Source organism: Vipera berus (assembly GCF_964194415.1).
Source record: "Vipera berus genome assembly, chromosome: 2".
Classification (NCBI taxonomy): domain Eukaryota; kingdom Metazoa; phylum Chordata; class Lepidosauria; order Squamata; family Viperidae; genus Vipera; species Vipera berus.
Window position 1 is genome coordinate 10,327,288 of NC_138203.1, and position 27,384 is coordinate 10,354,671.

At 44.7% G+C, this 27,384-nt stretch overlaps 1 protein-coding gene across 3 annotated transcripts in view; it reads left to right on the plus strand.

Annotated features, from left to right (window-relative positions):
* CNTFR (ciliary neurotrophic factor receptor) overlaps positions 1-27,384 on the plus strand; it is a gene marked incomplete at its 3' end in the record, with an annotated part of 353,983 nt that overhangs the window by 188,964 nt on the left and 137,635 nt on the right. For all 3 annotated transcript variants that reach the window (XM_081319297.1, XM_081319298.1, XM_081319299.1), the window contains exon 3: positions 17,575-17,656. In XM_081319297.1, coding sequence (XP_081175423.1) covers positions 17,575-17,656 — 82 coding nt within the window. The remainder of the gene's footprint in view (positions 1-17,574; positions 17,657-27,384) is intronic.

Sequence of the window (27,384 nt, forward strand, 5' to 3'; positions counted from 1 at the left end):
CTCAAATGTTTTCCCCTCCAAAAGACTCTGAGCTGCAATGTCTCCTAACCTCCATCTTCCTCACCTTCAACTAGTGGTTCCACCACACAACCACAGCTCCCATCATCTAGAAAGTTGATGCAGTTTCAGGGGAGGAGCTGGTGCAGGGATAGGCAAACTTGGTTCTTTTATGACTGGTGGACTTCAACTCCCAGAATTCCTGAGCCAGCATGGCTCATCTTGGAAACCCCTCCCTTTCCCCTCAGCGTGGCTGGCTCAGGAATTCTGGGAGTTGAAGTCCATGAGTCATAAACGAGTCGAGGTTTCCTACCCCTGAGCTGGTGGGAAGAGGACAGGACCACCGGCTCTCTGCAGAGAAGTCAAGATGGTGGTCGTGTCAGGGACTAAGACGGGCCAATCCAAGCTCCTTCTGTTTGTTGCATCATTATGGCCACCATCTTGAGTTTTCTGAATCGCGCTTTGGCAGGGTTCCAGTACATGTTGTGTAGTAGAGCAGTGTAGTTTTCTCTCTGCAACTGGTGAGCATCTGGGTGCTTATCTTCTAGTCCTTGATTTACAACCATTCATTTAGTGACCGAGGGTACAACAGCAGTGGAAAAAGTGACTTATGACCATTTTTTCACCCTTATTATCACTGCAGCATCCCCATGGTTATATATGATCAAAATTCAAACATTTGGCAACCGACTCACATTTATGATGGTCGCAGCGTCCCGGGGTCACGTGATCCCCTTTTGTGACCTTCTCGCAAGCAGTGTCAATGGGGAAGCCAGATCCACTTAAGAACTGCAGTGATTCACTTAGCACAGGGGTCTTCAAACGTGGCCCTTTTATGACTTGTGGACTTCAACTCACAGAATTCCTCAGCCAGGCATGGCTGGCTGAGGAATTCTGGGAGTTGAAGTCCACAAGTCATAAAAGGGCCACGTTTGAAGAACCCTGACATAGCACAACTGTGGCGAGAACGGTCATAAAATGGGGCACAAACCACATAACCACTGTCTTGCTGAGCAGTGGACATTTTGGGTTCAATTACGGTCGTACGTCGAGGACCAAATGGAGATGATCACCCAGGGCTCCAGAGAGGAAATTGTGACTCTTCGTTCTTGAATCTCAACAATACGCAGTTTCCCGTACTGCGATCGAGCTTCTATTTTTAGAACAGTGATCAATTCTGTTCTAGAGCTTTGATAACAAGCAAGCTGTATATGATGAGCTGGGATATTAAAAACAGCTCTGCTTTTCTGCTTTCCTTTTTTTCAGTTTTCTACAACAAATCCTTCAACAGCCTAACCTCACAAGCAAAATGCCCAAAGTCACCCAGTGCCTTACGGCCACTCCTAGATCTGCCCCTGTAAACCACTGTTGGATTCTTGGCGTTCTCTGAGCCTGGTTTTCTTCTTGCAGATGCATTGCCAGAACACATCCTCGACTTACGACCTCAGCTGAGCAATATTTCCATTGCTAGGCAGGACAATTGTGAAAAAGATGTTGAGACTCTAGAAAGAGTGCAGAGAAGAGCAACAAGGATATTCAGGGGACCGGAGGCTAAAACATATAGGGAACGGTTGCTGGAATTGGGTATGTGTAGTTTAATGAAGAGAAGGGCGAGGGGGGACATGATAGCAGTCTTCCAATATCTCAGGGGCCGCCACAAAGAAGAGGGAGTCAAGCTATTCTCCAAAGCCCCTGAAGGCAGGACAAGAAGCAATGGATGGAAACTAGTTAAGGAGAGAAGCAACCTGGAATTAAGGAGAAACTTCCTAACAGTTAGAACAATTAACCAGTGGAACAACCTGCCTCCAGAAGTGGTGAATGCTCCAACACTGGAAGTTTTTAAGAAGAGACTGGACAGCCATTTGCCTGAAATGGTGTAGGGTTTCCTGCCTGAGCAGGGGGTTTGGAATGGCCTCCGAGGTCCCTTCCAACTCTTATTCTGACTGACTGGCTGATTGATTGACTGACTGATTGATTGACTGATTAATTGAAATGATCTAGGGCAGACATGTCAAACACAAGGCCCGGGGGCCAGATCCAGCCCACGAAGTGGTTTCATGTGGCCCGCGAAGCCATCCTGGAAACAGTGAGGGAACGGCCCCCACTGCCTTGCCCAGAGACCCTCCTTCTGCCAGAGACCCTCAGATCTGTCCCACTCCTGCCCAGGCCCCCATAGACACCCTTGATGTGAACGATGTAGAGCTGGCCACGCCCACCCAGTAGGCCATATGCACTCTAGCCACGCCCACCCAGTAGGACACGCCCACCCTGGCCATACCACCCAGCCCCCTGAGGGCAACCACAATGCTGATGCGGCACTCAATGAAATTGAGTTTGACACCCCTGATCTAGGGTCTCCTGCTTGAGCAGAAGACCTCCAAGGTCCCTTCCAACTCTGTAATTCTGGAAGATGATTAGAGACCCGAACGGAAACCCTAAGGAGAAAATTCCTCCAGAAGCTGTGGGTGATTCAACACTGGACGTTTTAAAGAAAATATTGGACAGCCTTTTCTCCAGAATGTTTGAGGAGTTCTTGCTCAAGGAGGGGGTTAGACTAGAAGACCTCTAAGGTCTCTTCTAACTCTGTTACTCTTTTACCCTGTTAACTAATCAGTGGAACAACCTTCCTCCAGAAGTTGTGGGTGCTCCATCACTGGAGGCTTTTAAGAAGAGACTGGACAACTATCTGTCTGAAATGGTATAGGATCTCCTGCTTGAGCAGGGGGTTGGACTAGAAGGTCTCCAAGGTCCCTTCCAATTCTGATTTTCAGTTATTCTGTTAAATCCACCTCCAGAAGCCATGCCATGTTGGGGTCCACCTTCTCGTTCTCTGTCTTCCCTCAAGTCTGTGCTTTTTTGCCTTCTGCTCAGTTCTCCTGAGGTTGTGGTAGGAGTTGTCAGTGCTGCAACAAGTTACCCCACAAGATGTGTTGGATTATAGCAGTGGTGGCAAACCTATGGCACGCGTGACAGAGGGGGCACTCGGAGCCTTCTCTGTGGGCATGCGTGCTTTGCTCTTTGGCTAAGTTTTCACAAGAAAAAGCCATTTCTCAAGCCCCTTCCTACCCAAAACAAGCCTCCAGAGCGAGCATACTGTTTTCAGCTTTGAATTATATCAATTCTGACACCAGAAACAGACTAGCAGATGACCTGAGTGTTGCATGTGTTGCTCTCAAACTTACAAAGTATAAGCCAAGGTTAGACAAATTATCAGCATGCATACAACAGCAAAAATCCCATTAATTGTTCAAAAGCATGCCAAATGCAAACTTTTACCTTTCAGTAAAAAGTTTTTGTACCACTGAAAGCTTTGTTATTGTGTTTTTAGGCGTGGCCAATTGGGTGGGCATGGCTGTGGTGGTAACGGCAGACTAAATGGGACTAAAAAGTTCAGTCAATCAATTCCAACTTTGCGAGATCTTTTTTTCCCTGCAAGAAGTTGAAATTGATTGATTGATTGAACCTTTTTTTTTTGCACACCGTGGTGGAAACCTAAAACGAAAAGGTTTTATAAAACCCAGCTGAAGGGCTAGGATTGGGGTGACGGTGCGCGTGCCCACATCTCAGCTCTGCATGCCACCTGTGGCACGTGTGCCATAGATTCGCCACCATGGCCCTATACCATTTCAGACAGGTGGCTGTCCACACTCTTCTTAAAAGCCTCCAGTGATGAAGCACTGTTAGGAAATTTCTCCTTAATTTCTGGTTGTTTCTCTCCTTGATTAGTTTCCACCCACTGGGTCTTGTCCTGCCTTCAGGTGCTTTGGAGAATAGATAGTCCCCCCTCCTTGTGGCAGCCCCTCAAATACTGGAATTCTTTGGAAGGGCAGATCCTGAAGCTTGGAGCACAAATACTTTGGCCACCAAAGAAAACACTCCTTGGAAAAGACCCTGAGGTTGGAAAGGATTGAAGATAAAAGGAGAAGGGGACATCAGAGGATATTATGGTTAGACAGTGTCATCAACGCAATGAACATCAATTTGGGCAAACTCTGGGAGACAGTGGAGGATGGGAAGGGGGGCTGGCGTGCTGTTGTCCCTGGGTTGTGAAGATTCAGACACGACTTAGTGACTCAACAATCAAACTGCACAAGAATGTAGTCAAGTAACGATCAAAGCTAAATTGATGCTAGTTAAGGGTCAATGGAATTCAAGGAGGACTGGACTTGTGATCATGCAATGACATGATAATGCAATGACATCAAATTGATGACAGATTTAACTCCTCCTTCTAGTTCAGGCTGCTCTTCTCTATCTGTATGTGAATTGGAATAAGTTGGCGTTGTTTTAACTGGTTTTGGGTGCTGTGTTCCAGCCTTTTGCCGGCATAAAACCCCCTCTGACTGTTTCCCTAGGACTGTTTCTCCAGTACATGGGCTTGCAATTATGACAGTCACTTTATTCTGAATAGGTTGGGAAGATTATTTTTAAAACAAGCCAGTAAAAGCAATTTAAAGCGCTGCGAATTGACAGGAAGTAAAACATTTAGACATGAGGTGTTTCATTTCTGCTACTTTGCCAAAGCAAGGTGACATTTTCAGTCAAAGCAACGGAGGCGTCAAGAGTTTGGAAAACATTCATTTCCAAGTTGCAGTGGGCCAGGGGGGGGGTGTTTGGGGGAGGGAGGGTGCCTGGCAAAGACACCTCTTGAACATAGCCGAGTTGGAATATTGTTGGAACATTATGTTCCAAGGGTTGTGAATACAGCAGCCGGTTTTGATTGCCACAAAATAAAAAAGATGTTGAGACTCTGGAAAGAGTGCAGAGAAGAGCAACAAAGATGATTAGGGGATTGGACGCTAAAACATATGAAGAACGGCTGCCGGAATTGGGTATGTCTAGTCTAATGAGGGATGCGGTGGCTCAGTGGGTTAGGACGCTGAACTTGTCGATCAGAAGGTCGGCAGTTTGGCGGGTCAAATCCCGAGTGCCGCATAACAGAGTGAGTGCCTGTTACTCGTCCCAGCTTCTGCCAACCTAGCAGTTCGAAAGCACGTAAAAATGCAGGTAGAAAAATAGGGACCACTACGGTGGGAAGGTAACAGTGTTCCATGCGCCTTTGGCGTCTAGTTATGCCGGCCACATGACCACAGAGACATCCTCGGACAAGCGCTGGCTTTTCGGCTTTGAAATGGAGATGAGCACCAGCTCCTAGAGTCGGAAACAACTAGCACGCATGGGCGGGGGAACCTTTACCTTTTACTTTTAGTCTAATGAAGAGAAAGACCAGGGGTGACATGATAGCAGTCTTCCAATATTTGGGGGGCTGCCACAAAGAAGAGGAGGGGGGTCAATCTATTCTCCAAAGCACGAAGGCAGGACAAGAAGCAACAGGTGGAAACTAATCAAGGAGAGAAGCAACCTGGAATTAAGGAGAAACTTCCTAACAGTGAGGACAATTAACCAGTGGAATGGAAATTGCCTCCAGAAATTGTGGTTGCTCCAACACTGGAGGTTTTTAGGAAGAGACTGGACAGCCATTTGTCTGGAATGCTCTAGAGTTGGATATCAAACTTGATCATGACGTATCACAACATTTTTTGCCTTTGTGGAGCCAGGGTGGGTGTGGCCTGTGCATGACGCATCCGGCCCGCGGGCCACCACATTGACACCCGTGGTTTAGGGTCTCCTGCGTGAGCAGGGGGGCAGACTAGAAGACCTCCAAGGTTCCTTCCAACCCAGTTATTCTTATTCTGAGTTTTTCTCTTGCCATTCTGCTCATGTGGCTATTAAATGCATTCTGGAATGGGAGTCTTAAGGGCTGACCAGCCACTTAGAATGAAGTGGGATTTCTTCTTCCATTGGAACAGGTTGCTTTCATCGACACAAATGTCTTTATGGATGAAAGTGTTACAGTCTTTATGGGGGGGGTATAAAAACCCTAACAGGTGTGTGTGATGCCAGGATGCACACTAGCCCTGGTTGTGAATCTCAGTTTTCCAGACACTTAATCCCTTATTCAAAACTTGGCTTGCTCTGCTGGCAATGCACAGGTTTGATTGAGCTAAATAAGTTTCTTTATTGAAGAAAAGGAGGAGGTTTTATCTACCCCAATGATTTATCCCATGCAGGACACAGAAAGCAAGGCTTATGCTCTGAGTTATTCAACCATTTTAAGATGCGTGGACTTCAATCCTCAGAATTCCCCAGCCAGCTTGCTTTGCCAGCCTTCTGACTGGGGAATTCTAGGAGTCAAAGTCCATGGGTGTATATTAAAGTGGCCAAGATTAAGAAATATTACGCCAGGGCAGGGATCTTCAAACTTGGCACGCTGGCTGAGGAATTCTGGGAGTTGAAGTCCAAGTTTGAAGACCCCTGTGCTAGGGTTTAAACCAGTGTTTTTCAAATTTGGCCCTTTAAAAAGTGTGGTCTTCAACTCCCAGAATTCCCTAGTCTGGGGAACTCTGGGAGTTGAAGTCCATACATCTTAAAAGGGCCAGGTTTTGGGGGAAAAAGACTAATTTAAATTCTGGACTCTTCTGTGTTGCCTTTCCAAACCAATGGAGACTTGGTCATTCTCTTATGAGCCTTGGTTGGTCCCTGTTCACAGTTGACATCATGATTCTCGCTGGCCCTGGTTTAGGAATGGTTACTTTCTGCCTTATCAGCTTAGCTTCTTTTAACAGGTTAGAAACTATCCATCTGTCTATTTGATGCATTTATAGACCATTCTTCCTTAGTATAGACCACAAAGAAGTTTTCACTCAACCTTAGAGGGGTTTAGGATCAGCATTGGGACTGGGATGCTGGTCATGTCATCATCCTAGTGGACAATCATTTAAATATGAGCCAGCAGTGTGCTGCAGCTGCCAAAAAAGCAAACACAGTGCTAGGCTGCATTAACAGAGGGATAGAATCACGTGAAGTGTTAATACCACTTTACAAGGCCTTGGTAAGGCCACACCTGGAATACTGCATCCAGTTTTGGTCACCACGATGTAAAAAAGATGTTGAGACTCTAGAAAGAGTACAGAAAAGAGCAACAAAGATGATTGGGGGACTGAGGGTAAAACATATAAGGAACAGTTGCTGGAATTGGGTATGTCTAGTTTAATGAAGAGTAGGACTAGGGGTAACATGATAGCAGTGTTCCAATATCTCAGGGGCTGCCACAAAGAAGAGGGAGTCAAGCTATTCTCCAAAGCACCTGAAGGCAGGACAAGAAGCAACGGATGGAAACTAGTCAAGGAGAGAAGCAACCTAGAACTAAGGAGAAACTTCCTGACAGTTAGAACAATTAACCAGTGGAACAACCTGCCTCTAGAAGTAGTAAATATTCCAACACTGGAAGTTTTTAAGAAGAGACTGGACAGCCATTTGTCTGAAATGGTATAGAGTTTCCTGCCTGAGCAAGGGGTTGGACTAGATGACCTCCAAGATCCCTTCCAACTTTGTTGTTGTTGTTGTTGTTTTCCTTATGGCTTCCTCAGAAAGCTGCTACCAGGGTCAACCTCTACAGCTTGTTAGTTTGTTGATTCCTGAAGTTGGCATTTGTCTGGGCATCCAGAGCAGCACCAGTGTCCTCTGAGTGCCAGGACACCCACACAACTTCACTAGTTGCCCCTCTGCAATTTGAGTCATAAGGAGAAGGGATGAACCATAAGATGTCTGTGGAGATTCTCAGTCATCCAGGTCATAGTTATCTGAAAGGTGCTTTTTCATGAGGCAACTGGACTTTCTTGGTGTTTTTTTTGATGATGTTTTGTTTCTCATCCAAGAAGCTTCTTCAGCTCTGATTGGAATGGTAAGGAATGGAAGAATTTATACTCCTTGCAGACAGCTGGTCATTTGCATTCCTAGAGAGTCATTGAGGCCACATGGAGGTTTATCTGGGTCTTCAGGGTCACCTGAGTGGTGCAAATGGGTGTGGAGTCTTCTTGGAACTGCTGAAAGGACTGTGTTGTAGACTGGAGATACATGATGTCGTACCCCTCCCCCTCTGTTGAGAGAGGGCTGTTCAATTTTGAGGTAGATGGCCTCTTTGACCCCTCTTTCAAACCAGCGGTCCTCTCTGTCCAAAATGTGGACTTTGCTGTCTTCGAAAGAGTGGCCTATGTCTTTTAAATGCAGAAGGACTGCTGAATCTTATCCTGATGGGATTGTTCTCCTATGTTGTACCATTTCTTTGTGAAGTGGTTGTTTTGTTTCCCCAATGTACAGATCTCCACATGGCTCACTGTACTGTCCTATACACTGTTGCTCAGTTTGTGTCTGAGTGTTTTATCCTTGGAGTAGACAAACTGCTGCCTTAGTGTATTCTTGGATTTGAAATGTGCACTTCCTTTCATTCCCCACCATCCAGTCAGATCTGAAGAAGATTCTTGGATAAGAAGCGAAACATCTTCAAAGACAAAGAAGAAAGCCCAGTTGCCTCTTGAGAAAAGCACCTTTTGTTTGTCCCAAAGGTGTTTTTCTTCCCCCCCCCCCCAAAAGGCAACTAGACTTTCTTGGTCTTTTCTTTGAAGATGTTTTGCTTCGCATCCAAGAAGCTTCTTCACTTCTTCAAAACTGAAGAAGCTTCCTGGATGAGAAGAAAAATACTTTCAAAGAAAAGACCCAAGAGAGTCCAGTTGGTGGGTATCCCTGGTGGTCTTCATTTTCTAGGTCAGGGCTTTTCAACCGGTGGTACGCGTACCACTGGTGGTACGCGAGCACATGGCTGGTGGTACGCTGCAGGAACCTACCAGGCCGTGCGAAGAGCGCAGGTGCAGAGTGAGGCCCTGCCCTCCCCTGGGACTCATTGTGCAGCAACCATGTTGTCCTTCCCCAAAAAACAAGCGCGAGCCTGAAGGGAACAGAGCCATCCACTCCCTCGGCAGGTAGGTGTTTGCGTCCACTTGCGTCCATCTTCTTTTCCTTTCCCCCCCCCCGTGAGCTTGCGATACCCCTCACAGCCCTCACATTGCCTCCCTCCCGGGGCTCGAGAGATTTCCCCCTCTCCTCTTCCCGATGCAAAGGGGAAAGAAAAGTGGCCAGATGGCGCGCGCCCTCCCCGAGGATTCATCCTGCTGCAGCAGGTGGGAATCGACACCCATGTTTGTTTTCCTGATGCGCACCATGGCAGGCAAAGCCATCAGAACGTGGGTGTGGAGGGAAAAAAGCACCCAACTCCCTCCCCTCCCACTGTTGGCAACTCCGTACAGCTGGCCCTGACCTCCAGCGACTGGAGCCCATTGGCGGAGGTCGGGGCTGGCCGTACGGAATCGCCAGCTGATCCGTATGGCCAGACCTGACCTCCGCAAGAGGGAGATTGCCAGGAGCACGAATCGGCACATGCTGAGAAATGCCGATCTCACGCTGCTGCAATCTCCCTCACTCGGTTTCAGCTTGCCTTGCTGCAAGAGAAAGCAAGCTGAAACGGAGCGAGGGAGATTGCCAGGAATGCGAATCGGCTGATCTCGCGCTGCTGCAACCTCCCTTGCTCCATTTAAGCTTGCCTTGCTGTAAGAGAAAGCAAGCTGAAACGGAGTGAGGGAGATTGCCAGGAATGTGAATCGGCCAATCTCGCGCTGCTGCAATCTCCCTCAATCGGTTTCAGCATGCTTTCTTTTTTGTACAGTTGTGGTTTTGTCCAGATGTACATGGGGTTTTTTTCCCCTATTTTATTGTTTCCTGTCTTCAGATGTAAGCTCCCCCAGAGTCATCTGGCTGTTGATTGGCCTCCAAGTCTAACAAAATAAATAATAATCCATCAGGTCTGAAGTGACAAAGATGGCCCGTTCCGAATAAGATCCCAAGTTGCTTGCAGTCTTCGGTATTAAAAACAAAGTCTTGAACTTGGTCCTGGGGTGTTTAATTCCTGGAGAATTAAATATTGAAGACTATGTGTTAGTTATTTGGAAGAATTCTGGAATAAGGAGTTGAAATACCTCATCTTAACAACTCAGGATTAAGGGATATGTTTGTGACATTAAGAGAAGATTTAAAAAAAGGTTTGTTTTCATCTTCATTGGACACCTGAAAGAATAGATGTAGGATGGTTTGACTTTCAACTTCATGACAGTATGTTTGAAGCTTTTTGCCATAAAATGTTGCTGGCTCACTATCCTCCTGTTTTCATTTAATATTCCTAAATTGATTGATATAGTTTTGAGGGACAGTAATATGGTTTAGAGATGCAAATCCAATTCTGAATTGTATACTTAAAATTTGGAATCTAACAGCCTGTGAAAAACTATTGATCTATTGAGCCAGCATGGTGGTGGGGGGATTACTGTGTAAAAACCATGCCAAACTGATTTACAATCCGGGATCAATGACGCGTGTTCAGTTTCTGCATAATCAAAAGGCTGATCAATGCTATTCTGGCTGGTCAAGGTTTAATGCAGATTTAAAAACTCCGCTGTTTGCTAGGTTCCTGTCCTTCTCTTTCTTCCTTTTTTTCTTCTTGTTTTTATTTTTATGCATCCTGTTTTCTTTGCACTTTATTCAAGTCATAGGAATTTATATTTAAAAACAGAAAGGAATTAGCTTGTTATTTGGCAGCCAATACAGATGATGGAAAGATGGTCCTGACCAGGTGTCTCCCTTAGCAACCAGGATACTACACTCTGCATCAATTGAGGGTCTGAGAAAAACTGCAAGGACAACTCTAAGAACATAGATAGAACATCGAATAGTATAGGGGTGTCAAACTGCCAGCCCGCAGGCTGGATGTGTCATGTCGAAACAACACCCACCCCAGCTCCAGCAATGGGGGGAAAGTCATGATACATCCCGACACATCTCTGTCAATGTTTTTGCATTGACAACAGATGGAAATGTAGCCATTTTCCTCCTTTTCCTTTTAGTGTTAGATGATGCTGGGGAGGGGGGATGTGAATGAGAGTCCAGGTAGACATAACAACACTGAGCCTAGCATGAGAATCAAGGTTGTTGAAATCAGAGATGATAAAGAATTGGGCTGGAGAGCTGGAGAGGAAGCCGGCGCTTCAAGCTAATTGGGGAATGTGATTTATGATGGTAAATTGAAGGAGGGAATTGTGTTTTGATACTATGTGCCCAAGGGAGGGGAATTCAGTTTTTGGCTTCGATTATGTAAGTGCAGATATTATGCTATTCGAATAAAAGATTCTTTAAGGTAAACAATGCCTCGAGGTTCTTTTGAAGAGTTTCTGTCGGAACCATGACAGCCACATTACGTGGCAAGTTTGACACCCCTGGAATAGTAGGACTGAAGGGACCTTGGAGGTCTTCTAGTCCAAACTCCTACTCAAGCAGGAGACACTCTTCTATTCCAGACAAATGGTTGTTCCAATCTTTTCTTGAAAACCTCTTGTGATGGAGCATCCACAACTTCTGAAGACAACCCATTCCAATGATGAATCATTTTCACTGTTGGGAATTTTCTCCTCAGCTTTAGATTGGCTGGATCTCCTTTTACTCGTCCCAGCTTCTGCCAACCTAGCAGTTCGAAAGCATGTAAAAATGCAAGTAGAAAAATAGGGATCACTATGGTTGGAAGGTAACAGTGTCCCATGTGCCTTTGGCGTCTAGTCATGCCGGCCACATGACCACGGAGACGTCCTCGGACCAGCGCTGGCTCTTCAGCTTTGAAACGGAGATGAGCACTGGCCCCTAGAGTCAGAAACAACTAGCACGCATGTGTGGGGGAACCTTTACCTTTACCTTTACCTCTTTGACAAGTTTCCATCCATTAGTTCTTGTCTTGCCTTCAGATGCTTTACTACTGTGTGAGTGTGAGACTGCCAGTGTGTGAACTGTACTGTAGTACTTCAGCTGTCTCTGCCTGTTTCCTCTCCTGTGATTTTATGGCAACTTGCAGCAATAACTTCAGCAAAGCTACAAAAAAACTGCTCAGAACATCCTACATTTTAAGGAGGTACCTGGTTGATACCTAGGATGCTGGCAGCAACCCATGTCAACCATTAGAGCCAGTCAATTTGAATGTTCAGTTGTCTGAGGTTCATGTTTAAAATAATAATAATAATAATAATAATAATAATAATAATAATAATAATAATAATAATAATAATAATAATTGCCTTGGGTGCAATCCCAAAACAACTGGAGCAGCACTTGAACACCATTGGCATTGACAAATTCGCCATTAGTCATTTGCAAAAGGCAGCCTTACTAGGAACTGCTTCCATCCTGTGACGATATCTGTAATACCATCAAACATCCACATCTGCCTGTCCCAGGTCCTTGGTAAGGACTCAATAGGTAGACAAAAATGCCAAATCCAGTCTGAACATCTGGCTGACTGTGCGAATAATAATAATAATAATAATAATAATAATAATAATAATAATAATAATAATAATAATAATAACGATAATGATGATGATGATGATGATGATGATGATGATGATGATGATGATGATGATGGAAGTGACCTTGGAGGTCATCTAGTCCAACCCCCTGCTCAGGCAGGAAACCCTATACCAGTGATGGCAAACCTTTTAGAGACTGAGTGCCCAAACTGCAACCCAAAACCCACTTATGTATCATCGGGTGCCGGGTGGGCATGGCCCATTGGGTGGGTATGGCCCATTGGGTGTGTGTGGCTGCAGTGGTAATGTCAGACTGGGTGGGACTAAAAAGTTCAATCAATTCCAACTTTGTGAGATCTTTTTTTTTCCCTGTGAGAAGTTGAAATTGATTGATTGAACCTTTTTTCTTTTTTTTTGCACACGGCAGTGGAGGCCTAAAGCAGAAAGGTTTTATAAAGCCCAGCTGAAGGCCTAGGACTGGGGCAACAGCGCACATGCCCACAGAGAGGGCTCTGTGTGCCCTATACCATTTCAGACAAATGGCTGTTCAGTCTCTTCTTAAAAACTTCCAGTGTTGGAGCATTCACAGCTTCTGGAGGCAGTTTGTTCCACTGGTTAATTGTTCTAACTGTCAGGAAGTTTATCCTTAGTTCTAGGTTGCTTCTCTCCTTGATTAGTTTCCATCTTGTCCTGCCTTCAGGTGCTTTGGAGAATAGCTTGACTCCCTCTTCTTTGTGGCAACCCCTGAGATATGGGAAGGCTACTATCATGTCACCCCTTGTCCTTCTTTTCATTAAACTAGGCATGCCCAATTCCAGCAACCGTTCCTTGTATGTTTTCTCCTCCAGTCCCGTGATCATCTTTGTTGCTCTTCTCTGTACTCTTTCTAGAGTCTCAACATCTTTTTTACATCATGGTGACCAAAACTGGATGCAGTATTCCAAGTGTGGCCTTACCAAGGCCTTGTAAAGTGGTATTAACACTTCACATGATCTTGATTTCTATCCCTCTGTTAATGCAGCTTAGCACTGTATTGGCTTTTTTGGCAGCTGCAGCACATTGTCTTGCCTTCTGGTACATTGGACAATAAATTGACACCTTCTTCTTTTCAGCCCCCCAAATATTGGAACACTATCATGTCACCCCTAGTCTTTATTTTCTCTAGACTAGACATACCCATTTCCTGCAACCCTTCTTCATATGTTTTAGCCTCCAGTCCCCCAATCATCTTTGTTGCTCTTCTCTTTCCAGAGCCTCAACTTCTTTTTGATATCGTGGCGAACAAAATTGGATGCAATATTTCCAAGTGGATTGATGAAGCCTCTCTCTAAAATGCTTCATGACCAACCACACACAGTGCTTTCATCTAGACATTAAACAGCACTGCAGACAAAAGAGCACATTGCCTGGCTTTCACTGTGGATTCCGAAGTGATCAGTGAGGTCCAAAACTTCAAGTGCTTTATTGCACTTTTCAGATGTTGCATTTTTTTTACAAGACCCACCACCAACCAGAAGATGACAACTTGCCGAAAGCTCAGATTAGTATCTTTTAGCAATAAAGTGTTTTTTTAATTAAGATATGTTCATCTTTTACATGTAATACTATTGCACCTTTTGTAGACTAGAGGACAGCGAAAACATAACTTTTATATTTCAGTCAAAAATCAAAAGTGGCCAGGATGGTGTGATTGGCGTTGGTCTAGTTTTTGTGCATGCTGTATGTATGTGTGTATACACATACAAAACAAGCATGATTGGCTGGAGAATTCTGGAAGTTGAAATCCTCAAGTCTTAAAGTAGCCAAGGTTGGACACTCTTGATCTAAGCTCTCATCTTCCCCATTCCCCTTTGAGCACTGTAGCTAAGGAGAAGTTGAGTCAGTCAATCAAAAAAAACAAAACCTCTTTCAATAATGCAGAGATCCACCCCCACATTTCTGCTCCAGGCTCCTGCTTATCCAGATGTTTCTTTGATTTAGGTCTCTCAATCAAATCCCCAGTAGATAATGAACAGCTGCCCAGTCTTCATGTGGACCCAGGTCCTGTTTTATTTACTATAAGAATATCATCCACTACCCATATCCCTGTGAAGATGAGGCTTAAAAAGAGGTGGATTGTGTCTCTTGCAACTTGCCATCCAAAAATGTCACAGAAGGAGCAGAGTTATCAGAAAAGAACAGAACAACAGAGTTGGAAGGGACCTTGGAGGTCTTCTAGTCCAACCCCCTGCTCAAGCAGGAGACCCTATATACCATTCCAGACAAAGGACTGTCCAGTCTCTTCTTGAAAACCTCCAGTGTTGGAGCACGCACAACTTCTGGAGGCAAGTAGTTCCACTGGTTAATTGTCCTCACTGCCAGGAAGTTTCTTCTGTGGTCTTACTAAGGCATTATAAAGTGGTACTAACATCATGACTGAATGTAGGAAGGGTGCTGTCATGGAGGATATGATAGTGTCTCCTTGTGTTCTTTTTTTGGGAAGATCAGATGATGGTTTTGAAACATGTTCCGTATGGGGTGTTGTTGATGTGAAGGAGGGTGAATACCAAGGGAATAAAAAAAAATATTTTCTGCTGCCTGGATGCCAAAAATAGGAGGAAAATATGGTAATGACATGGTTCTGGAATTGCAAGGTGGGTTTTGGAGGTGTCACAAATAATTGTGGGCCTCATGATGCACAGTTTTAGATTGTGAGAACCAAACCATTATGTGATGTGATTTATGGCCCTTTGGGTGGACCTAGTGCAGGGGTAGGCAACCTTGGCTCTTTTATGACTCATGGACTTCAACTCCCAGAATTCCTGAGCCAGCATGGGGAAACTATGGCCTCCTTGATGACTTGTGGACTTCAACTCCCAGAATTCCTGAGCCAGCATGGGCGAACTATGGCCCCCTTGATGACTTGTGGACTTCAACTCCCAGAATTCCTGAGCCAGCATGGGGAAACTATGGCCCCCTTGATGACTTATGGACTTCAACTCTCAGAATTCCTGAGCCAGCATGCCTGGCTCAGGAATTCTGTGAGTTGAAGTCCACAAGTCATAAAAGAGCCAAGGTTGCCTACCCTTGACCTAGTGTGTTAGGGAACCACAGAGTTGTGTCTGCTTTGAATCATGGGAGGGGGAAAGAGACAGCACACATGACAGTTGAGCAAATGTTGTGAATTATTACACTTGCCTCAGCCATACAATCTGGTGATATCTTTGAAGGCTGATAGAAAAGAACAGCCTTATGGTGTCTCGAGTTGCACACACTGTGTTGGTGCTTGGTGGATTCCTTGTCCATTTCAACAGTTGGATTTAACCTTGAAAGCCCTCAATTTTATCTCCAGGAGATGTACCTCCTCTAGCAAGAACCAACCATCTGGGCTGTTCTTCTCAATTGAAGAACTTGGGGTTCATTCTATAAGAGAAATGAGGTTGGTGGGGCCCTAGAAGTGAAGTGGAACCCCCATCTTATGGAAGAGGTTCCTCTAGACTAGTGTTCCTCAACATTGGTCACTTTAAGATGGGTGAACTTCAACACCCAGAATTCCCCAGCCAGGCTTGCTGGCTGGGACATTCTGGGAGTTGAGGTCCATCCCTCTTAAAGTGGCCGACGTTGAGAAACACTGCTCTAAAAGGCAGACTGACCCAACTCTTGTTCTATATGGTGAAGAAGGGATTATTTTGGGGGCTTGAGGCTGATGTTGCCCAGGGTTGAGTGGGCACCTGTAGTTACTACCGTGTTTACCATTTTATATTCATCACCTTTAGGTGTATGGCTTCTTCTTGATTTATACTATTTTGTTTCTGTGTTTTATTATTATGAGCCCCTGTGTGTTGCAAGATCTGGCAGGAGGCCGAGAACATGATTCATGTCATTTGTGTACCAATTTAACGATGCATGGCATCACACTCTGGATTGTACCAGGTGCCTAGGATTAGAATTTAGCCCCTTATGTGAGTCAAGATACACAACTGCCCCTTCAGGACTTTTTGGTCTGCAACTCTAAAGGTCTGGCACCTATGGTGTCATGGCAGCTGCCTTCTGGATCACCGTCTCACACAGAGAGAGAGATCTGGATGGTCAAGATCATGTTGAGACACCAAACCTAGTTGCTCCTGAGGCATTTGGACGGGGTTGTTAGGTGATCCTTGTTGGTTCAACCTGTTGCTTGGTTCTTGTTTCATATTGATTGCCAGATGAATGATCTCTCTGGAGCCCTGACACAGGGTTCATTGATTGATACTGATTATAATTTTGTTTTTAATTAGAGCTGTTTTCTGATTTTAATTTCTTATTAGCTGCCCCAAGTCACCATAGTGAGATGGGAGGGAGGGAGGGAGGGAGGGAGGGAGGGAGGGAGGGAGGAAGGAAGGAAGGAAGGGAGGGAGGGAGGGAGGAAGGAAGGAAGGAAGGAAGGAAGGAAGGAAGGAAGGAAGGAAGGAAGGAAGGAAGGATAGAGGGGGAGGGAAAGGAAAGGAAGGCAGGATGGAGGGGAAAAAAGAAGGATGATGGGAGTGAGGGAAGAGAAGGAAGGAAAGAAAGAAGGAAGGAAGGAAGGAAGGAAGGAAGGAAGGAAGGAAGGAAGGAAGGAAGGAAGGAAGGAAGGATAGAGGGGGAGGGAAGGGAAAGGAAGGAACACAGGATGGAGGGAAAAAAGAAGGATGATGGGAGTGAGGGAAGAGAAAGAAGGAAGGAAGGAAGGAAGGAAGGAAGGAAGGAAGGAAGGAAGGAAGGAAGGAAGGAAGGAAGGAAGGAAGGAAGGAAGGATAGAGGGGGAGGGAAGGGAAAGGAAGGAAGACAGGATGGAGGGGAAAAAGAGGGATGATGGGAGTGAGGGAAGAGAAAGAAGGAAGGAAGGAAGGAAGGAAGGAAGGAAGGAAGGAAGGATAGAGGGGGAGGGAAGGGAAAGGAAGGAAGACAGGATGGAGGGGAAAAAAGAAGGATGATGGGAGTGAGGGAAGAGAAGGAAGGAAAGAAGGAAGGAAGGAGGGAAGGTGGATGGAAGGAAGAAGGGAGGGAAGGAAGGAAGGAAGGAAGGAAGGAAGGAAGGAAGGAAGGAAGGAAGGAAGGAAGGAAGGAAGGAAGGAAATAAGTTGCAGTATCTTTCCTATCAGCCCACCTGGCTGGGAGCTGAGGTGCCATCCTGCTGGGCTGGGGGGGATTCTCTGCTCCTGCTTTTTTCTCCAAGGACTGGAATCCTTCTTGCCAATTATGAAAAGAGGAAGAAGACCCATCTTCCTTTGCTTAGCCCTTCCCTCTTGCTCCGTGGGTCACATCTACCCCCAATGTGTTTGTCGTACCCCTCTTTCCTGCTCCACTGATCCTTGCCTTCTGTGTCTCTTTGTGTCCCCAGATGGCTTCCCCCGTGCCCGCAGCCTGCTGTGTGGTGTTCACCGCTATGGTGGCAGTCTACGCCCAGAAGCATAGCCAGCAAGGTGAGTGGTCACTGCCTCCTCTTCCTCCTCCTCCTCCTCCTCCTCCCTCCCTCCACCCCAAAAAAGAGGCATCTCTGTTTCTTGGTCTTTGGGGTGTTGGGTTGTTTGGCCACTTCTGTTTAAAGGGGGGCGGGTGGAGAGAACATGGGCACAGGGGTTTTGCAAAGTGTCCGGGCAGTGATGAGGTGCCCAGACAATTGGTTCCTCTGGGTCCAGAGACAATGAACCCTCTAATAAATGAAGGACTTTTAAGCTTTATTAGTAGCTCAAGCAAGCAGAGTTAAAAACAGGCCTTAAAAAAATATAGCCTAAATCTTGCAAAGGCTGCCAGGAGCTCCTTAATGACAGCCCAAGGGTGTTCCACATTGTAGATACTCCCCCTACTTATGTCCACTCATCTGAAGACTGCTCAGAGTTATGACAGTGCTGAAAAAGTGGACTTATGACCAGTCCTCACACTTACGACCAGCACAGCGTTTCCCCACGATCATGTGATCAAATTTTGGGTGCTTTTTAGATGGTTGCATTGTCCTGGGCTATCAGCGACCTTCCTAGCGGGGTTTTGTCAAGCAAAGGGGAATTTGGATTCACTTAACAACTCTGTGATTCACTTAGCAATCATAGCGATTCACTTAATGACTGCAGTACAAAAGGTCGCAAAATCAGGCATGATTCACTTAATGACCACTTAGCATAGGATGTAGTCATAAGTTGAGGTCTATTTGTACCCAGTGCTAGATTCTGTGCAGAAGGTCCCAACAATCAGCGACAATCACAGTTTTTAGCAAAAGCTGGCTCCAGGACCTCATGGCCCTGCTATATAGTTGGGAGACCGCAAGATTTTTTTTTTCTAAATGCATTTTTTTATTAGTTTACCGAAGTCTAAAATACAAAGAGAAATTTTACAAAGTTACAGACAACTTTGGAGGGGTGGAGGGGGGGAGAGAAAATATGAAATAAAGAGGGGAAAAGAAAGAAAAAGTCACTGACTTCCAGCTCTCTTTAGTACCGTAGAAGATAACATTACAACCTCAACTTTTTACTTTTACACAACCGTATATGCTGAGGGACGCGGTGGCTCAGTGGGTTAGGATGCTGAGCTTGTCGATCAGAAGGTCGGCAGTTTGGCGGGTCGAATCCCGAGTGCCGCGTAACAGAGTGAGCGCCTGTTACTCGTCCCAGCTTCTGCCAACCTAGCAGTTCGAAAGCATGTAAAAATGCAAGTAGAAAAATAGGGACCACTACGGTGGGAAGGTAACAGCGTTCCGTGCGCCTTTGGCGTCTAGTCATGCCGGCCACATGACCACAGAGACGTCCTCGGACAAGCGCTGGCTCTTTGGCTTTGAAACGGAGATGAGCACCGGCCCCTAGAGTCGGAAACGACTAGCACGCATGTGCAGGGGAACCTTTACCTTTACCTTATATACTACTTTCTATAGCTTATTAATTAATATCCATTTCTGTTTGTATTTTATACTTTGATAAACTAATAAAAGGGTGCATTTTTATTTTTATTTTTATTTTTATTTATTTATTTTTAAAAAAGGAGATTGCAATCAGCCGGCACCTGATTTTGGAATGGGAATCAAAAGTTTGAAACTTTCATAGCTGGAAAAACTTTTTAAAGAGACCTGGAAATTCCCCTCCCCTTCTCCTTTATTCAGTATTCAAAAAAACAAAACAAAACACACCCCAAGCAGACTAGCTCAGAATGAACTCTCAACTCTAGAGGTTTCTTAATAGGAAAGAGAAATCAAAATGTGTCACTGAGCTCTTCGCAATAACAACCATCTTCCGCATGGCCACCACACCAGGTGATGCCACAGGTGCATGGTGGGGGGGGGTGACAGATGCTTCCTCCTCCTCCCCCCCCCTCATCTTTCCAGGCATCTGCTGCAGAAAATTGACAGGGGGAAATGATGTTTCTTGGGGTTATTTTTATTTATGGTACAGCCCCGGGCTGAAGATAACAAATTAGCGAGGCTGGGTCGATTGGTGTAAATAACTGTCCCCAACTATTTATTGAAGCCTGCTCTATTGCTGCAATTTTTACCACGTTTTATTTAATGTGTCATTCAGCATTGTCGTAACTCTTACAATCAGCTTTGGCGGAAGGAATTAAAAAGGAGCAGCTGCAACGGGGTCTCTCTCTCTCTCTCTCTCTCTCTCTCTCTCACACACACACACACACACACACACACACAAACCACACACACACACACACTCATTCTCTCTCTCTCTCATTCTTTCTCTCACACACAGACGTATTCTCTTTCTCTCTCTGTCTCTCCTTTTCTCACACATATACATATTCTCTCTCATTCTCTCTCTTTCTCTTTCTCTCTTACACACACTTTCTTTTTCTCTCTCATTCTTTCTCACACACACACATTCTCATTCCCTCTCTCTCTCTCTTTTTCTCTCTCTTACACACACACACAGAGAGACCCAATTCCTGCAACCGTTCTTCATATGTTTCAGCCTCCAATCCCCTAATCATCTTTGTTGCTCCGCATTCTTTCTAGAGTCTCTTGGAAGATAAGCTAGATATGGACCCCCTTTAACACGCCCCCCCTCCAACAGAGCTGAAGTGGTTTTGCAATCCCATAATTTGAACTTTCATAATCCCCAGCCAAAAGCAGATCTAGTACCTATTAGCCTTCTTGAGCAAAATGGAAAGCAGGTGACTGATAGGTTCATTTCTCCCCTGGGTTTTGGGTCTTCTTTGGGGGTGTGGGGTGGGTATCTTTCTAGGTCAGGGGTAGGCAACCTTGGTTCTTTTATGACTCGTGGACTTCAACTCCCAGAATTCCTGAGCCAGCTATGCTGAAGGGAAAAGAGCCTTGGTGGAGCAGTGGGCTAATGCCTCCTTAAGTAACACCAGCTGCCTGCAATTAGTGCAGGTTCGAGTCCCACCGGGCTCAAGGTTGACTCAGCCTTCCATCCTTCCGAGGTAGGTAAAATGAGGACCCAGATTGTTGGGGACAATAAGCTGACTTTGTAAAAATGCCGCTTGGAGGGGGGCGAAAGCCCTAATAAGCAGGCATATACATAGAATGAAGGCTATTGCTAAGCACATTGTGCTTTAGATTGTAAGCCGCCCTGAGTCTTCGGAGAAGGGCAGGATATAAATGGGATTTTTTTTAAAAAAAGGAAAGGTTTCCAAGCTGAGCCATGCTGGCTCAGGAATTCTGGGAGTTGAAGTCCACGAGTCATGAAGGAGCCATAGTTCCCCCATGCTGGCTCAGGAATTCTGGGAGTTGAAGTCCACGAGTCATAAAAGAGCCAAGGTGGCCTACCCCTGTTCTAGGTCTTTCTCTCACTCCTTGCATTTTCTGCTTATTAGGATCTTCTCTCTGTAATTGAGCCACCCCCTCCCTCCCCCCAGAAACCATGCCTTCTACTATGTCAGTTGATTTCTCCATTTTCAAAAGAGTAATTCTCCGTTATTGATCAAAACCTTGACTGAATTAACTCATGTTTAAATAATAATTAGGTTTGCTCCCCTGAGAGCAGAGAGGAAGGAGATAAACCCCTTTAGAAATGAATAACCTTGTTGGGGCCACTTGCCCAGGCTGATAGATTGATGGTGTCCATGCTTGTCCTGCCCCCGTGGCTTAGTAATCAATTACAGATAGTCCTTGGCTTACAACAGCTCGTTTATTGACTGTTTGAAGTTACAACGGGACTGGCAAAAGTGACTTGTGATCCTTTTTCACACTTACGACCATTGCAGCATCCCCACAGTCTCGGGATCAAAATTCAGATGCATCATTTCAGACAAATGGCTGTCTAATCTTTTCTTGAAAAACCTCCCATGATGGAGCACCCTCAACTTCTGGAGGCAAGTTGATCCATTGATTAAATTTTTCGTACATCAGGAAATTTCTCCATGGTTTTAGGATGGATTTCTCTTTAACTGAATAACAGAATGACAGAGTTGGAAGGGATCTTGGGGGTCTTCTAGTAACTAGTCCATCCCCTGCTTAAGCAGGAGATCCAATGCCATTTCAGACAAATGGCTGTCCCATCTTTTCTTGAAAACCTCCAGTCATGGAGCACCCACAATTTCTGGAAGAAAGCTGTTCCACTAATTAATTGTTCTGTCAGGAAATTTCTCCTTAGTTTTAGGTTGCCTTGGTCAATTTCCATCCATTGCTTCTTGTCCTCCCTTCAGGTGCTTTGGAGAATAGGTTGACACCATTTGTTCTGTGATAGCCCTTCAAATATTTTGCTCCCATCCAAGATTATCAGGTCCTGAACAGGTTTCCTCCTGCAGGTTTGTCCTCAGTAGTCCGGTTCATCTGTTCCTCGGCATCGTCAAGCTCTCCTCCATTTGATGCTCTCTCTTCAGAAGCTGGAATGTTGAATGGAGGAGGCATCTTATCTGGATCAAGACAGAGCTGGGTTCCACCTTCATATTACAGTACTTGTGGGACATGGCACAAGGTCCTGCTTCTCGAATGCCACACCTGGAATACTGCATCCAGTTTTGGTCACCACGATGTAAAAAAGATGTCGAGACTCTAGAAAGGGTACACAGAAGAGCAACAAAGATGATTGGGGGACTGGAGGCTAAAACATATAGGGAACGGTTGCTGGAATTGGGTATGTCTAGTTTAATGAAGAGAAGGACGAGGGGTGACATGACAGCAGTGTTCCAATATCTCAGGGGCTTCCACAAAGAAGAGGGAGTCAAGCTATTCTCCAAAGCACCTGAAAGCAGGACAAGAAGCAATGGATGGAAACTAGTCAAGGAGAGAAGCAACCTAGAACTAAGGAGAAACTTCCTGACAGTTAGAGCAACTAGCCAGTGGAACAACCTGCCTCCAGAAGCGGTGAATGCTCCAACACCGGAAGTTTTTCAGAAGAGACTGGCCAGCCACTTGTCTGAAATAGTATAGGGTTTCTGCCTGAGCAGGGGGGTGGACTAGATGACCTCCAAGGTCCCTTCCAACTTATTATTATTATTATTATTATTATTATTATTATTATTATTATTATTATTATTATTATTATTATTATTATTATTATTATTATTATTATTATTATTATTATTATGTCCCTCTTCGTGGTCCTCTTCCTCATCCAGGGAAGCCTCCTGAGATGAGGCAGGACCACCAGGCTCCGTTTAAGATGTTGGTTTTATCCTTTAAAGTCCTCAACTGAGGCAGAGGTTCTTCACCTAGGATTTCAGGGTGATGGGAAAAATAGTTACAACTTCATTTCCACTAATCTCTGATGTAAATGTAGCCTCCCATTCAGTAACAAATATAGGCCAGCAAAGCAATTTATTTCCTCCAGACTCCAAACTTTTTTTAATTTTAACCCGCCTGCATTTTAAACGTATTTATAGCCTTGCCCCTGATTTAATGGATTAATAAAAGATACACATATATTACTATATTAAACATGGATTATCCGCTGGATTTGAGCGTCCCTGGTTTGCTTCGTAATACGGTCTACATCTCTATTTTTTTGTTTTGACCATGGAAAGATGTTTTTAATGAGAAAGGGGCTTCAGCAGACTCTCCCAAGGATCAGTGGGGGCACCAGAGAGTATGAAAATCTGATCTAAGGGCCCCTTTGCTACCCTGAATTTACAATCTGCAGTTGGGGCCTTTCTGGAGATGCTCCTGTTGAAGAGGAAAGAGGGAGAAGGATCTTCCCTTCCTCCAGATCCAGGTTAGATCCAGCCTCAGTCCGTGCCCAGAAACTTCTGCAAGTTGCATCTCTGCTCTCCTGCAGACAAAGCATATACATAGAATGAAGGCTACTGCTAAGCTTGTAAGCCGCCCTGAGTCTTCTGAGAAGGGCGGGATATAAATGGAATTTTTTAAAAAAAGCTGGCTATAAAACCAATCAGTTTATATCCACAGCAGGAGAGGGGGGGGAACTCCCTTTGCAAACCGTAGAAAGAAACGGCTTCTTCCTTTGTTTTTCTCAATGTTTTTTTTTATTTTTATACCAAAAGTTAAAGTGCAAACTCCAAAGGGGGGGGGGAGAAATGTTACAAAAGGAAAATGAAGCTAAACCAACATTAAGCAAAAAGGTGCATTAAAAAGGACAGAGACATACACACACAGATTGTCCTTCCTAGTTGAATTTTGACAAATAGATTACAACAATGATAATTTTCCCCCCCTTGCAAAACAGGCCCACGTTTTATAAGCCAATTTGATCTGTCATCTATCTGCTCTCTCCGTAAAAAAGATGCAGGTAGTCTTCAGTTTACGACCACAATTGAGCCCAAAAATTCTGTTGCTAAGCGAGACAGTTGTTAAGTGAGTTTTGCCCCCATTTTACGACCTTTGTTGCCACAGTCGTTACGTGAATCACTGAAATTCTTAAGTTAGCAACACAGTTGTTAAATGAATCTCGCTCCCCATTTACCTTGCTTGTGAAAAGGTCGCAAAAGGGGATCACGTGACCCCAGGACGCTGCAACCGTCATAAATACGATCAGTTGCCAAGCAACCGGATTTTGATCACATGACTATGGGGATGCTGCAGTGGTCATATGTGTTAAAATGGTCGTGTCATTTTTTTTCCCAGTGCTGTTATAGCCTCCTATGGTCACTAAATAAGATGAGGGCTATCTGTACTTGAATATTGATCAATAATAATAATTTCTCCACTTGCAATACAGGCCCACAATTTATAAACTTGCAACCAATTTGACCTGTCATGTATCTACTATATATATACTATAGTTTGTATGTATTATCTATCTATCTATCTATCTATCTATCTATCTATCTATCTATCTATCTATATCTGTCTATCTATCTATCTACCTACCTACCTACCTACCTCTATATCTAGGTGGATAGATAGATAGATAGATAGATAGATAGATAGATAGATAGATAGATAGATAGATAGATAGATAGATAGATAGATAGATAGATAGATGATAGATAGATAGATAGAGATATAGAGATATAGATAGATAGATAGATAGATAGATAGATAGATAGATAGACAGAGATAGATGATAGATAGATAGATAGATAGATAGATAGATAGATAGATAGATAGATAGATAGATAGATAGATAGATAGATAGATAGATAGATAGATAGATAGATAGATTAGATAGATAGATAGATAGATAGATAGATACAGAGAGATATAGATAGATAGATAGATAGATAGATAGATAGATAGATAGATAGATAGATAGATAGATAGATAGATAGATAGATAGATAGATAGATAGATAGATGTACAGAAATAGACAGATGATGTCAAAGTGGTTGCAAACAGATTTATAGTTAACAGGTAAACCAACAGTAAAGCTGAACTTCAAAGCTGCTTCTTCCAATGTCGTCCAGTGGGAAAGGAGGGGGTCACCAGCCCATGGACCTATCCTTCTTCTGCAAGGGCATTTCTGTGTGGGACCACTCCCTCCCACATGTGCGCATGCTTGTGTGTACACACACACATGCACAAACAGGTACAAAACTAGCATTTCAATGGTAAGGTCAGCTTGGAAGCCGGTCCCCAACCTGATTAAAAAGACCCGCTGGCAGTGAGCGGTCCTTGCCTTTGAAATGTCAAGTGGGCTTCTTGCTGGGAAAGACCCTTAACCGATTCAGCCAGAATGTAGGCACTTAAGCTATGAGAGGTCTTTCCGAGGAGGTGGATTCAGGAGCACAGCGTTCAGGCCAGGATTATTTATTTATTTAGAGAAACCTCCTTAGAGGAAAAAACAGCCACAACATTCTGGGATGTTTTAGCTGCCTGGAGAATTGATAAAGGGGGAGTGATTGGGTTGGGTTGAGTTAGGTTGAATTGAATTGAATACTGTACTTTATTTGGGCAAACATGATTAGACACACAAGGGATTTGTCTCCAGTGCAGAAGGAGAGAGAGAGAGAGAGAGAGAGAGAGAGAGAGAGAGAGAGAGAGAGAGAGAGAGAGAGAGAGAGAGAGAGAGAGAGAGAGAGAGAGAGAGAGAGAGAGAGAGAGAGAGAGACAGAGAGAGAGACAGAGAGAGAGAGAAAGAGAGAGAGAAAGAGACAGAGAGAGAGGGGGGGAAGAGAGAGAAAAAGAGAGAGAGAGAGAGCGCTTCTGCACTGGAGACAAATCCCTTGTGTGTCTAATCATGTTTGCCCAAATAAAGTACAGTATTCAATTCAATTCAACCTAACTCAACCCAACCCAATCACTCCCCCTTTATCAATATAGCTTTAAAAAAAAAGTCAGCCACCTCATTCAGTGCTTCATTTAGTGTCTTCAAAGTTACAGTGGGTGATGAAAAAGGAACGTAGCGACCAATCCTCGCTTTTACAAACTCCACAGGTCTGTAAAGCAAAGGGTAGCTGAAGTCAGATCATAAGCGCCGACGGCTTCCCTTAGCGACCGCTTCCCTTAACCAGCAAGTTGTGATTGCCAAACGAGGGTTACCTGTATCTGTAGCAGGAATTGCGATCTAATGTCTGGAGGGCTCCAGGCTGGAGACTTATGCATGGCACATATCAAAACACTTCCTCGGGTGCCCAGCACGGTCGCCAGTGGCCATTCCCTCTTTCCTGGTTCTGCTTGCTTCTTAGCCCCCCCTTCCCCCCAGCCCGTTTGTGGTTAAAAACTCGCTTAATGACATTGCTGACTTCCAGGCCTCAAGCCCTCCCTTGTCCCCCGTGCAATTAACTGTCTGCAGGGAAGCTGTGCATTTGACGAGTAGCAGGGATTGTTCTAAATTAACAGATCAAGAATTTTGTGAGATTTCTTGCGTGATGGTTTGCGTTGCAAAGTATTTTCTGGAAGACAGCCAAAGCCATCTGTGAAAACTCTTTTCTTTGGCTCTGAGCAAAATGTAGGGCAGGTCAGTCTGAGTAGGGCCAATTCCTACTAACATCGATCACCCTTTGCTTAGTGCAAGAAGGCAGAAGAAGTCAATAGGCTGTGGAGAGTCTCCTACCTGGTTGGTGGGGTGGAGGACGGTTGGGGAAAAGGGTTGCACGTACATGCTCAGCCCAGACAAAGTTAATTATTGGCAAACCATTCCATAATCTCCTCTGATCGAGGAGAGCAGGGACCGCTGTTCAATAGTGGAGCTTAAAAACAATGGTGCTTTTATTTTAAAGGCAACTGGACTTAATGGTGTTTTTTTTTAAAAAAAAGAGGTGTCGTTTCTCATCAAAGAAGCTTCTAACTTCTGTTAGAAGGTTGGAGCTTGCAGAGAGAACATAGAACATAGAATCATAGGGTTGCAAGGGACCTCAGAGGTCTTCTAGACGACTCCTTACTCAGGCAGGAGTTCCTATGTCATTCCTAACAAACAGCTGTCCAGTTTCTTCTTGAAACCCTTCAGTGATAGAGCACCCATAACTTCCAGAGCCAAGCCATTCCATAAACAAGAGTTGGAAGGGACCCTGGAGGTCATCTAGTCCAACCCCCTGCTCAGGCAGGAAACCCTATACCATTTCAGACAATTCGTTGTCCAGTCTCTTCTTAAAAACTTCCAGTGTTGGAGCATTCACCACTTCTGGAGGCAGGTTGATCCACTGATTAATTGTTCTGTTAGGAAGTTTCTCCTTAGTTTTAGGTTGTTTCTCTCCTTGGTTAGTTTCCATCTGTTGCTTCTTGTCCTGCCTTTGGGGGCTTTGGAGAATAGGTTGACCCCCCTCTTCTTTGTGGCAGCCCTTCAAATATTGGAACTCTGCTATCATGTCAACCTCCCACCCCAGCCCCGGTCCTTCTCTTCATTATCACTTTCATTCA